This window comes from Neospora caninum, chromosome XII, assembly GCF_000208865.1.
Source record: "Neospora caninum Liverpool complete genome, chromosome XII".
Lineage (NCBI taxonomy): Eukaryota > Apicomplexa > Conoidasida > Eucoccidiorida > Sarcocystidae > Neospora > Neospora caninum.
Window position 1 is genome coordinate 3972902 of NC_018398.1, and position 12771 is coordinate 3985672.

Genomic DNA, 12771 nt, shown 5'->3' on the forward strand with positions numbered 1-12771 from the left:
TTCTCAGACTTGGCGCAAAAGCGACACATCGCTACACGCAGACGGGGCCCGCGCGCGTCGCTCGCCCGAGGGCGGAGACTGCATGCGCGGCCATCGGCGTTGGGTCCAGTCGGTTGCAGGCGAGAGCAAGCAGAGCCCTGACAGAGAGACTGGGCACGGGAGTGAGAGGATGATGGCGCAGACACGGTCCGCACAGAGCCTCGCGGCGGTGGGGCAAGGGACTTGAAAGGCAAAAGGAAGCCCCCACGGCACGGGGAGCGGGGCGTAGGAAGGGTGCGCTTCCCCGGGACAGGGCGCGCGCCGCGCCGAGGCGAAGGCAGAGTCTGCAGCAGGCAGGCGTTTTGGCCCGCGAATCGACGAGCGACGATCAGACACGCGAACCTCAAACGAAGCGTAAGAGAAGCTGAGAGGTCCGAAACGAAAAAGACACAAATGCGGAGAGATGTGTACAGTCGCCAACCGTGAAACGAAGAAGAACGCGACAGCGAAGAAGGTGAGTAAGAGGGAGAAGAAGGGGAGAAAGAGGAAGAAGAAGGGGAGAAAGAGGAAGAAGAAGGTGAGTAAGAGGGAGAAGAAGGGGAGAAAGAGGAAGAAGCGGAGGAAGAGGAAGAAGCGGAGGAAGAGGAAGAAGGGGAGAAAGAGGAAGAAGGGGAGGAAGAGGAAGAAGGGGAGGAAGAGGAAGAAGGGCAGGAAGAGGAAGAAGGGGAGGAAGGCGGCAAATGAGGAGAGCAGAAGAAAAGCTAACGGCGTTGTGCTCGTGAGGAGTAAGAGAGAATGGAAGGCTCGACAATGAGTAGAGGATTGCGAGACGAGGCAGGAGGCCGGAAGAAAAAGGGGAGACGCGGCGATCGCCGAGAGACGAGCCCCGAGTAAGGGGTGGAGCACGAAGGATGTCAGGACAGAGAACACGAAGAGAGGAACAACAGAGGGAAGAGAGGGAAACGGAAACGAGACGAAGCTAGTCGTTGTTTTTTTTACGGGACTCGTCGCCCACGGGGCCGAGAAGGCAACGACAGGGGACCGGAGACAGCTACATACGGAACACTGATATGTGTGTGCATGAAAAAACACATAGCGAATTTATAGATACGCATGGGGCTGGACTGGATAGACAGGAGAGGGTCCGACTTCTGTTCGATGAAGAAGAAAAGCATTTGAAAAGAGAGGACGGTGTCTTTTTCGGTGCAGTGGCGCGGAACAGCGATCCGGGCGGCCCCCTTTCCGGCGCTCCTGTGCTCCTGTGTGTCGGTTCCCGAGAGTGGAAACCAGAAAACCTGAAATGCTCACAGCCGAATCCTGGAAAGACGCTTGAACACCGTCGTCTTTGTTCCCCAGAAACAGAGACAGAGGCAAGGAAAAGGCAAAACGGCAGCAACCAGTTTCCGTCGGCGGCGCCTGACGAAATCCGAGGGTGGCGAAAGTGTAAAAGGATGAGCGCTCCGCCTGCGGTTTCCTGTTTTCTGCCTCGTCGTTCCGGGCGTGGACCTGGTCTCTCTTGAGAGGCGGAACACGCAGCGAAGGAGAAAGAGAAGAGTTCTGTTGTGGAGGGTGAAGACACCAGCCCACGGACTCGTGATGTCGGTCTAGCAGAAAAGAGAGGTTCCTGTTTCCTCTCTTTGCATCTCTTTCTCTTTCCCCCAGCCACTTTTTTCTGCCTCGGCGATGATCTGACAAAGACAAGAAAGCGAGAAAACGGGTGTTTCTTGTTCTTCGGGCCCAACCGCGAAAACGCGGCTAGGCAAGCAGATGCAAAGAGCGCGACTGTGCCCGACTGGCGTGCCGACTTTTTCCCTGCATGTGTGGCACGGCAGCGTGGAGAGGGGGAGGGACGGTGTGCCTCGTCTCGAGAGGAAAGACGCGCAAAACGAGAACAGAAAAAAAATCCAGTTCCTTTGTCCACACTTCAGGTCGCAAGTGAAACGTTCCAGTGGCTTTTGCCCGGTGGGAGGAAACACATGGTTTTTTCCGGCTCCTGGACGCGCGACGCTGTGAGAAAACTCTCCGAGACAGAGTGTGCAGGCTCCAGCGTCGGCCGAGGAAGAGGAAAGAGAGAGAAAGAGTGAAAGAGAGGAAGAGAGGAAGGAAAAAAGGGGAGAGATGGAAGAGGAGGTCCATAAGGCCACGCAGTCAATAAGAGGATGGGAGTCTCGTACCAAAAGGCTCTACGGCAGAGAGAGAGAGAGAACGGCGGGTGACAGACGACGTACGGAGGCCCGACGGAGACCGCACGCAAAACGGACTCTGCATCGGCAGAGCTGCAGAGGGAGAAGAAGCGACGGCTTAGAATGCGTGCATCGGGTTAAGGGCGACTAGACCGGGACACTTCAATACCGAAGAAAAGAGTCTGGCTCTGACTCCATTCATGGAATGAATGCGCCTCTAGAGACGATCCTGGACAGGTTCTGGAGTGCTGGGCGGAGCCGAAAAAGCCGCTTCAGTCTCTCTCGACTTAAGAACAGACTGCCGTTCGCTCTCCACGTGCCTGCCAGAGAGCTGCAGGACAAACGAGCTCGGATCTGTGCAAGCAGTATGTCGCAGACAGCGCACCTTCTCTCCTTCAGACGTACGCAACTCGACAGGCGAACATATATGTCCCCACACTTTCACTGAGGACCCCTCCGCCTGCCGAAAGGATGCGGAGGACTCGGCACATTGATAGCGTGCAGTTTGCTGCTTTCTTCTTTCTCTTTGCACCTGAGGCGCAAACGCCTTCCCGGGAAATAGCCCCACACATACGCGACAGCCCCGTGCGTTTCACCCGCCGAGGCTCTTTTTTTTGGCTCCGCCCCTTCTTGTGTTTGCCGGCTGGGACTGCCTTTCTCCTGTCTCCGCTGAGGTAGGGTGTATCCTATAGCAGCTTTCGCTGCTCGTTTCCTTCTCTGAAATCGTCTCGGCTTTTGCAGTGGAAACGGCCTGGATTGTCCTCAGCCGCCTCCTGGCCATTCATTCTCGCCGACGCTGCCACTCAGAATAAACTAGGTACTCGAATGTCTCTGTTGTTATTCGATTTGAGTGATACAGTTCTGGACCGCAGATCACTTGTACAGAGACAAGATCTACGAATTCCTTTCTCACTGAGGCCGAGGTTCGGCCCCAAACCCTCTGCGTCTCTGCTGCACGCGTCCACCTTTTTTGTCCAGGGAGAGGCCGCTGCTTTCTGGATGGGTGGTGACCACACTCCTGTATCTGCGAACCATCTCCTTTCTAAGTGTTACTCGCTTCAAACCTCGTTTTCGCGTCCTACCCTCCACTGTCGATACACCCCCCGTCTGGTAAGACTGCTCTCTGCTTCGGCCCTCTTCCCCTTGTAAGTGCCGCGCTTCCGGGAGGTGCGAATCGCTTTTCTTTGTCAAACGGGGCCCTCGAAGGTCAGCGACGCTTCCTTCTCTGCGATGCGAAACGCCTGACTTCTGCTGGTGTCGCTACAGTTGGTGCACCGTTCGGAGCCTAACGAAAAGGGAGCCGCCGGCGTCACCTGCATCCGCCCGCCTTTCTTTGAGCTATCTCTCGTCTTCTCGCGAACCGAAGGGACCCCGAGGAATCGCAACGACAGCTGAGAGATGCAGCGCCGCAGTTGAGGCGGCGAGGTCAAAAGTCTGCTCACTAAGGAAATTCTCATTACGAAATACGATGCGCCACGACGGCAAAGCACGGAGAAACGAGAGAGCCGTCGCATCCACGGTCTGTCCCTCCAGAAGTTTCATCCTCGCCAAGACTCCGCAACCGCGACACCGCACTACCTAGCAGTTCATGCTTTCACAGCGAAACACACGTCTGCAGCGGTTTCTCGGCCGAACAAAGTTTGACTGTCCGTCTACTTAACTTCCCACACCGTTCCGCTCCATTCCTACTCGGTGGTCTACTACTTCTCTACTCTCCAGGGGATTCATCTACGTACAGCTGGAGTCCTTCGGGCGTGCTTAGGACGCAGAAACCCGACCGAATAAACGGAAACATTCTCACCGCTCCCCTTCGCTTTCGCTTTCCTGGTGCCTCTCTGAGGCGACAATCTGTCCCTGACGACGAGGGAAACTGCAGGCCTTCTCCCCTCGCCTCCGTCCCGGGAGATGAAACAGAATTTCTTGCCCTGTCCATGACCCACAGAGAGCAGCACGTCCCCGCTCCTGTGTGTCTTGTTCTTCCCCGCGCGCGTCGCCGCCCTCATCTCAAACTCACGTTTGACCGAACGTGGTCCACATCATTCTTTCGCCGCAAGCGCTGTCTTCGCTGCCTTGGCGTTTTCCAGTTCCCAGTGCGCGTCTGCCTGCGACGCTGCCCGCAACACGTCACAAAGCCTCGGTCTCGTCTCTAAAGCTCAGCGTCAACATGCGCCTTCTTCTTTTTCTTCTTCTTCTCTGTGCCCATGTTTTCGGCAGGCGCCGCCGCTTCCTCGCCGTCCACGTCTTCGCCGTCCTCTGCAGGCTTGGCGTGCTTCTTCTTCTTCTTTTTCTTCTTCTCTCCGCTCTCTTGCTCAACGTCCATCATCGGATTGGTCTCCTCCTTCTCCTCGTGCTTCCTCTTCTTCTTTTTCTTCTTCTCCGCCGCCGCTGCAGTCGCCTGGGTCTGGAGCTCCGAGGCCGCTTCTCGCATGACGTCGAGGTTCTTCCGCGGCACAATGCCGTCCGCGAGGTATCTGAGCGAACGCACGTCCACGGACAACGCAACATCTCTCGTCTTCTACAAATCTCATCTCCCGATTCAGGAAGAAAGCAACCACCGATCGGCAGATGCATCCCTTTCCGCCTTTCGCCTCCGCTCTGTCGGCCATTTCTTCTCCGAGGCCGTCACACGAAAGGAAACCGGCGAATCGAAACTCCGCTTTGACTGCAGGAGGCTGCATCCGTCCTCCTCGCGAGCCTCCCCCGTCGAGCGTGCTTCGCCGCCACCCCCCTGTGTGGGGTGTCTCCTCTCATATGAGAAAATCGCCTCGACAGGGCCTTCCTCGCGATACGCCCTATCCCCTAATACCCCGCCTACCCTTTGCTCTACCAGAGGCACCCAACAGGCAAATACGCATGCACAACAGATCTCTACAAATACATGCCCACGTGACGATTACACATCCGCGAATAATATATATATATATATATATATATATATATATATATGGGAACACGGTTACATACGAACACCTTTCGGTATCCCTATTTGCATGTTTCCCGGACTTTAGGGTCTCCTGTCTTACTTGAGTCTCTCCTCCAGCTGTTCTCTCAGTTTGACGCCGTAGACGTTCGACCGCACGCCGTCGGCAGATTCTGGACTTTCCTCGTCGGCGAAGGCGTCGATACGAGCCGCCAGGGCGCATTTGGAGGCCAGGTATCTGCACAAGGAAAGATATGAGTCACAGCGACAAAGAGGCAGTCTGCTCCTCTCCCGCGTTGAGACCTTTCGATCCCGCGTCCCTGCGAGATCTCTGTCTCTCGCAACTCTCAAAGGGAGGGCGCTCTCGCACTGTGACGCAACGCAACAACTTCCCACAACCCGTCTCCACCTCCGTGGATCGGAGACGCGCAGGAAGCCCTTCTTGCTCCGTACCTGCTCATGCGGCCGCGATGCTGTTGCTTCTGAACTCGACCGATAAAGGAGGAGTGAAAGAGGAGTCCGTACTTCGGGGTCCGTCCGTTCTTCGACTTGAGGGCTCGGAAGAGCGCCTAAAAAAAAGAACAGATCGGTCGAGGACGCCCGACTGGAGAAGCGGAGCATCGAGACGCTTCCTGTTCTCCGCCCAGGCAGCCCTGTATCGCGCTACGCCCATACACACATCTGCCTTCATCAACAAGGATACAAGTCCAAAACGCCGGCATATACAGATACAGAATCGATGCACACATAGTCCGGGTGGTGCAATCGCATCCACATGATTACAGATCTACGGGTAGTCGGTCGGCAAGTTCCTCGTGCACCACGTAGCCAGCCCTTGTGTGTGTGTGTGTGTGTGTGTGTGTGCGGGCCGCAGCGGTCACACTGAAGCGAGATGCAGAAGCTGCGTCTCTCTCTGCCGCAAGTGGATTTTCTGGCTCAGAATGCCTACCTTTTCAGCTCCGAGGATTTGGATGGTGGAGGCGGGGTACTTGGCCAGGTTGACGAGGGCACCTGCATGTGAGATGAGGCGCGCAGCGAGAACCTCGCCCACCACCGCCTTGAGGTTGGGCGAAACGAAATCCATCTTCGTGGAGAGGTAGTCCTGGAGGTTTCGTCGCTGTTCACAGAGACGTAGCACCTGGAGAGAGGACACGCAAACATCCACACACACTTTTGTTGCAACAGGTGATGCAGAAACCGGAGGGCGCGATGAAACAGAAGCAGAGAGAGAAGGCCTGGAAACGACGGGGAGCGCAGAAACGGCAGCGGGAGTGAGGCGGCAACATAGCGAGCAAAAGAGAGAGATCGAAACGGAGGGAACGGAAGCGGGACACGTGCAGCATTCGAAACGCCAGAGCCGAACACGCGAGAGTGGACTCGAACGGAACACAGGGAAGGTGATACACGCGAGCGCGAAGCTCACCGACGTCAAGCGTGTGGTTCGATGTCGTCCGCACCCACACGCGACGGCAGCAACAGCCAAAGGAGAACAGACCTGAGCCTTCTACCCAGCAGGCCAAGAGGCGTACGGTCCATCGCTTTCGACACGAGCACACTTGGTGTGGCGACCGCCGCCTGGAACGCAACGCGCACTTCCCATGCACTCCCAACCAAAGACACACACTCTCCGGCCTCTAGCGCTTTCAAAGTGGGGGCTAATGGGGGGATTTAACTGTTTGGTCAGAACTTCGCAGGGGAGTGTACGCGACTTTCGCTTTACACGGGGCTTCATTTGGCAGGCGAGGAGACCTCCCGAAGAACGTTGAGGCCGTCGACACGTCTGTCGGCTCGCTCTCGCGTGCCCGGAGCAGGCACGCCCCTTCGACTAAAAAAGCCCACCTGGTCAGCAAACCGGATGATGTTGACGAAATCCGCTTCTCCGATCTCCTGGCCCATCGAGTGCTTGGTTGCCGCAACGACCTCGTCGCGGATTTCCTCGCTCCCTCCGCACGCCTCGAGCAACTCCTCGCCTTGCGCCTGGAGAACGACACCGAGACACGGAAAGAGGGTCGTGAGAAAACGGAAGAGAAGTCCAGAGTCGAGATATGTCGGACTCTGGCGCGTCTAGCTCTGTTGGTGAGCATGGTGGCGCCATGGCGAGGACACGACGTCCAGGAAAAACGAAAAGCGCATACACACGCATGTCCGGGATTACATACATACATGCATACACATACACATATACATATACGTATATATATATATATATATACATGGACGTAGGTACAGTCAGAGCAACACTTTATTGTTCTGTGCGCGGCACGTGTGAGAAGCATCGTTCGAGACAAGAATCCCTGCCGCCGCGGGCTCTCGGCTTTACGTGGCGGCACCTTCTCTGCCTTCTGCGCGGGTTCTCTCTCTCGCGTTCCAGTCGAGTTCTCCTCACCTGCGCGTCGAACTGTTCCTTCATCTGGACCACCTTGAGGACGCGGCAGTACGCCTCAGCGTCGCCGACAATCTTGACGAGTTCGGGGAAGTGCCATCCGTACCATTCCTTGAGCTTCATCGCGAACGCGTTGATGTTTTTGTCCAGGCTGTCGAGCAGAGCAATCGACTGCATGATGGGTTTGTCCTGTTTCCTCGGGTCCTCCTGCATCTTCGACCGGCTGTAGCTGTGCCCGAGACCGACTTGGAACTTTTCTATCGGGAGCTCGCCCAGCTGTTTCGCGAGCTTCTTCATGTGCTGGCGGCAGCCTCTGTGCAACTCCTGAATGTTGGAGTTGAACACAATTTGGAATCCGGCGTCCGCCAAACTCTTCCCCAGAGCGGGGTCACACACGCCCACCGCCGCCTGGCTCTTTGCTCGGGCCGCCGAGCCGTCGACTGTGTCGGCGCCTTTCTTCTTCTTCAGAGACGACGGAAGGTTAAAGTTCAAAAAGTTCACCAGCGACGCGCAGCTCGTCCCATTCGTGATGGCGAGTTGGACTTCCATCGCTTCTTCTGCATCTGAGAAAGGGTGGAAGGCGATCGCTTCGACCACTTGTTTGAAGCGGCCAAAGTCGAGGCACGCCTCCTGGACTGCGTCCGTGTCCTGGGCTATCTGGTCCCATCCTTTGACGCGGGCCAAGAGCAGGCCGGGCGCCGACTCAAAGAGAAGGAAAATCTCGTTCACCGCCATCTTGCTCAGAGAGACTAAACTTCACAAGTCATGATCGCCGAAAGACACCCGAGGGCGGCAACGGAGCGAAAGACACCCGAGTGCGGCAACGGAGCGAAAGACGCCTCGAGCAGAAACCGAGGACACCGCTCGTGCCCGATGAAACGGCGCAGGCAAAACGGAAAACGGATAGGAAGCGACGGGAAAACAAGGACAAGTCAAAACAGTGTGCTGGCGATGGGACAGAGGCAGCCGGAATTTCTCCGAACAGCGCGACACGGGCGGGGGGGGGGCGGGGGAGCGCGCCGGCCGGCCTACGATCCAGAGAACCTGTGTACAGCAAAAACCGGCAACTGGAAAGAAAGGAAAAGACAAACGAGGGGTATTCGGGAGAAGAGGCAAGAGAGTCGCCCGGAGCAGGACTTTTTACTTCCACGGTCGACACGGGAATCGAACGGGGGGCGGCCCCAGACCGGAACGGTAAACGAGGGATTGGCAAGGACGACGCTGGGCGTTCACCGGAGTCGTGAAAGAGACAAGCGGTAACCTCGAGAGAAAATGAAGGGACAGAAGGCGAAGAAAACGGATACTCGTCGTCCAAGCGCCAGACCTAGCAAACAATTCTTGACGTTGGCCGCAGAATGCCACGCCAGGACGGCGAGCGGAAACCTCCGCAACCGATTCGAAGAATTTGGAAACAAAACAAGACGATGAAACCGAATGCAACCGACGGAAACAGAAAAAAGCACGCGCAATGACAAAACAAGTGAGGAAAACGAGAGTTCGGGCAGACGAACAGCTAGAGAATATACTTGTGTGGGGCGAGTGTAGCCTCTGGGCTACTGTCGCAGTGTCGACGTTGTTTTGCAGTTCCCCATTCTTTTATGAGGCAGGAAACATAAAATTCCAGAAAGGGTGATGAGAATAAGTCGGCGTGAGTCGCGAGATCGGACTTTGTAAGAAGCTGAAGGCCGCCCAGCGTCAACTGCTGCCGTTTCGCAATTTTTTCTGGGGCATGTAACGAACTCCTGTCCCATCGCGCGTTCTCGCGATCGCCTCAGCGAGGGCTCGGAGCCGCCAGACCCACTACCCCTGTGCCTAAAATCGGTCCAAACAGCCTTTGCCAGGGTCTCTCTAAAAGTCAGAAACGCGTGTTTGTCCGTCTCCCGCCAGAGCCAATTTCCGCCACCCATTTATTTGCTCCGTCAAATCTGGTAACTGCAAGCTGGCTCCTGACGGATTCCGAGCCGAACAGTTGATTTTCCCTGAAGAACTCCTGGTAAAACGCGACTCGCCGTGAGAAGGTGACAGCCACAGACTACAGTCGCCCAGCATATGGCGGGACACGAAAAGCAGCATTGTGGCAAAGAAGCCCTCTTGGGCCATGCGCGCTGTGCATCGCGTGGTAGGAGGGGGTGGACGCCCATGCGTGGTTGTGGTTTCCGGTGGGTGGCGACAAAGCACTCGCGTCGACCCGAGGTCTCTTCTTTCTGGATTCGATTTTGGAGACTCCAGCACTGCCAAGGCACATTCACGCACACTCATCGCAACAGCAGTTTCTGGCTTTCGGACTTGGGATTTTGTGTCGGCGTCAAGTGGGTTTCTCGTGCGCAGAGCAGCACACCAAGCTCGACTGTAAGTACACCTGAAGATCCGTTGCGCGTGAGAAAAGAGGGGGACCCGCACACAACTCCCGCCCACCCTCCTCTTTCAGTTCCTCGCGCCTGTAGTGTTCCACTTTTGTTGTTGTCTTGCTTTCTCCTGGCTGTCTCGTCCGTTCCCTTGCTCTGTCTCGGGAAAGAGGGAACATCCGTACCCTGTGGTTTTCCGCTCCTCTCGCTGTCTGTCGCTCCTTGGGCGCAAAGCCCGGTTCTGCTCGTTTCGATCGTCGTGATCCGCTGCTTGCCCCTCTGTCTGCCGTCCCTTCGTTTTTGCCTTAGGAATCACATCCTTCTGCGCGCACACCCACTGATTCGCGCAGTTGCCGTGCACTTTAACCATTTATTCGGCAGCGAGTGCTCCTCCAGTTCACTCTACCCCAACTCTTTTACCCGTGTGCTCGCCAAGATGTTGGAGGCCAAGCTGCAGCACGCCAGCGTCCTGCGCCGGCTCTTTGAGTCCATCAAAGACATGGTCAGCGACGTCAACTTGGACTGCGATGACACCGGCCTCCGCCTTCAGGTGAGCACCAGCGTCCCATCTTCACTGCAGAGCTGGAACTATGCTAATTTCTCTCCGTTGTCTCGCCTGGAAAGTCGGTACCGGCGATGCACACGCGGGAATTGTGTGGAACCGAGAAAATGCTCGATCCAGTCACTGCCGGGTGTATGCATCAAGAGAACTATCAACACCCTCTTCATTGTTTCCTGTCACATTCAGGGCATCTGGTGTTTCACAAGGTGAAGCCTGCAGCAGGGCCGTTTTCCCTCGGGCGTGGGGAAGAATGGTAACTGCCTGGGAAGCTCGTGTCTCCAGAGGTCGTCTCGTCTACTCGCCATTTGGCCAGTTCTAATACCTGTGCCTCTACAGAAGTAGATATATGTATGGATAAAGGCTAAGTGACGCACATATTGCACATTTGCATGCGTGTGCCTCTTTTAATCCCGAGACATTACAGTGCCTAGTGGATACACATGTGTGCACAGAGGCATTGCTGTATACGTATGCGTACGCATCCGTACATCGCCATCTATAAAGTTACGTGTCAATGCTTAGGCTTTTGTGGTCAGTAGTTCATGGTGTGTGAAGTTGTGGGCCAACTGTTGTGATGTGCAGGCGATGGATTCCTCCCACGTGGCGCTGGTGGCTCTAAAGCTCGACGATGTTGGTTTCGTCCACTTCCGCTGTGACCGCGAGCGGTCGCTCGGCCTCAACCTGGCGAGTGTGTGCAAGGTCTTCAAGCTCTGCAGCAACGCCGATTCGTGCAGCATCCAAAACGAGGAAGATTCGGACACCGTCACGTTTGTCTTCGAGAACGAAGGTGGGTGTGCTCGCCGGCAGTCGGCATCCCCCCGACCTTGTCTCGTGACGTCCAGGTACAGGGGAAGTGATAAACAAAAGGCAGCCATGTCGAGAGTGAGGCATTTGCAATCTGTGTGGCGACATGTCGCACCGCCAAGGCGGCAGACGCTTGAATGGAGACCGGATTTGACAGTGAACACGCCGCTGCGTGCAGTTGCGCGTAACGATGGATCCGCACTTTACAGAAAGCGGGATATCCAAAGTAGCTAGCGTCGTATGTATAGACGGAGTTTGGTCGAGTGTGAACTTCGGCGGATATCCGGCGAGGACGGCGAGCCATGCAGGCCGTTGTTAGCTAGACGTTGCGCATGCATGCATGTGGGGAAGGTGCCAGACACATCGGAATACGGAATCTCATTCAGCCGCCGTCTCGCGTGGGCGCTCCTGTGTCCTTTTCTCTCCCGTTTTCTTTGTGTTGGTGGGAGTTTTTGTCCGCACTCTGACCGTCCTTCGGGGTCACTTCTTCGGCGTCCTCCTGTCTGCGGCATGCAGCTGACGAAAAGCTTTCGAGCTTCAGCTTGCGCCTGATGGCGATCGACCAAGACGCCCTTCGCGTTCCGGAAGATGAAACCGCTCACGATGTCACTGTGAAGATGTCTGCTCGGGAGTTCGCGAACGTCGTGCGCATCATGGGCGAGTTTTCCGACAGCGTGAGGGTTGAGGTGGACAAATTGGGAGTCAAGTTTGTGACACAAGGCGATCTCGGAGTTGGCGAGGTGCTACTCAAACCCAAGCCGTTCGCAAATGGCGACGACAGCGGCGTCGAAATTCAGGTTCGCGAAAACACGATTCTCGCACAGAGACGCCAAGGCCCCTTCCTAGTGGTTCTCGCGGTTTTGCCCCTCTGATGGCAGTCTGTCTTCACACACAGCTGTGTCCTCCCCGCGCCTTTTTCGTTTCGCCACGATCTGTCCCTATGCTATTTGTACGGTTCACCCTTGGTGAAGCGGGCGTGGTTCCTTCGACATGTTTCTCTGTGTCGGATATTTCTGCACACAAACAAGCCCGTTTCCGTTTTCTCTGCGCGTCTGACGTCTCGGTGTGTCGCACGTCCTCGAGTCTGGCCGTGTCTCTCTCGGGTGGTCAGCGAAAGGTTGGGCTCCTTCGGTCCCCGCTTCGCGCGCCCGCCGCTCTCGGGTTGTCTCTTCGTTCTGTCGATCGGGCCCTCAATCGCTCCGCGTGTTTCTCGTTCTGCCTTGTCTCAGGTGAACTCCCCGGTCTGTCAGACGTATGCAGTGAAGTATCTGAACTACTTCGCAAAGGCTGCCTCGCTCAGCAGCTCGGTGACTCTCTCGCTGACGGACCAGAACCCGATCGAGGTTCGCTTCGACATCCTGGAACCTGCCGCGGGGGCCGCCGCAAGCGCCGGGGGCGACCGAGCTGGTGATGAGTCCCAGGGCGACGAGGGACGCGCCCGCGAAGGCAGGAGACAGACGCAGCAGCCGCGTTCGTGCATTGGCCACGTGAAATTCTTCCTGGCCCCCAAGATGGACGACGACGCCATCGGGGGCGAGGATGACGGAGGCAACGGAGACGCCCGCGGCATGGAAGATTCCATGATGGACGACTGA

At 56.4% G+C, this 12771-nt stretch overlaps 2 protein-coding genes across 2 annotated transcripts; one reads left to right on the forward strand and one right to left on the reverse strand.

The window, feature by feature from the left end:
- Positions 1-4308: 4308 nt before the first annotated feature.
- NCLIV_065270 (hypothetical protein) lies at positions 4309-8200 on the reverse strand (the record flags this gene model as incomplete). Its single annotated transcript, XM_003886078.1, has 6 exons — positions 4309-4633; positions 5186-5320; positions 5536-5651; positions 6032-6220; positions 6922-7059; positions 7469-8200. 6 exons carry the CDS (start codon positions 8198-8200, stop codon positions 4309-4311), a joined length of 1635 nt encoding a protein of 544 aa, XP_003886127.1.
- A 2046-nt stretch (positions 8201-10246) lies between these two features.
- NCLIV_065280 (Proliferating cell nuclear antigen, related) lies at positions 10247-12771 on the forward strand (the record flags this gene model as incomplete). Its single annotated transcript, XM_003886079.1, has 4 exons — positions 10247-10360; positions 10955-11159; positions 11693-11973; positions 12406-12771. The coding sequence occupies 4 exons, from the start codon at positions 10247-10249 to the stop codon at positions 12769-12771; spliced, it is 966 nt and encodes a 321-aa protein (XP_003886128.1).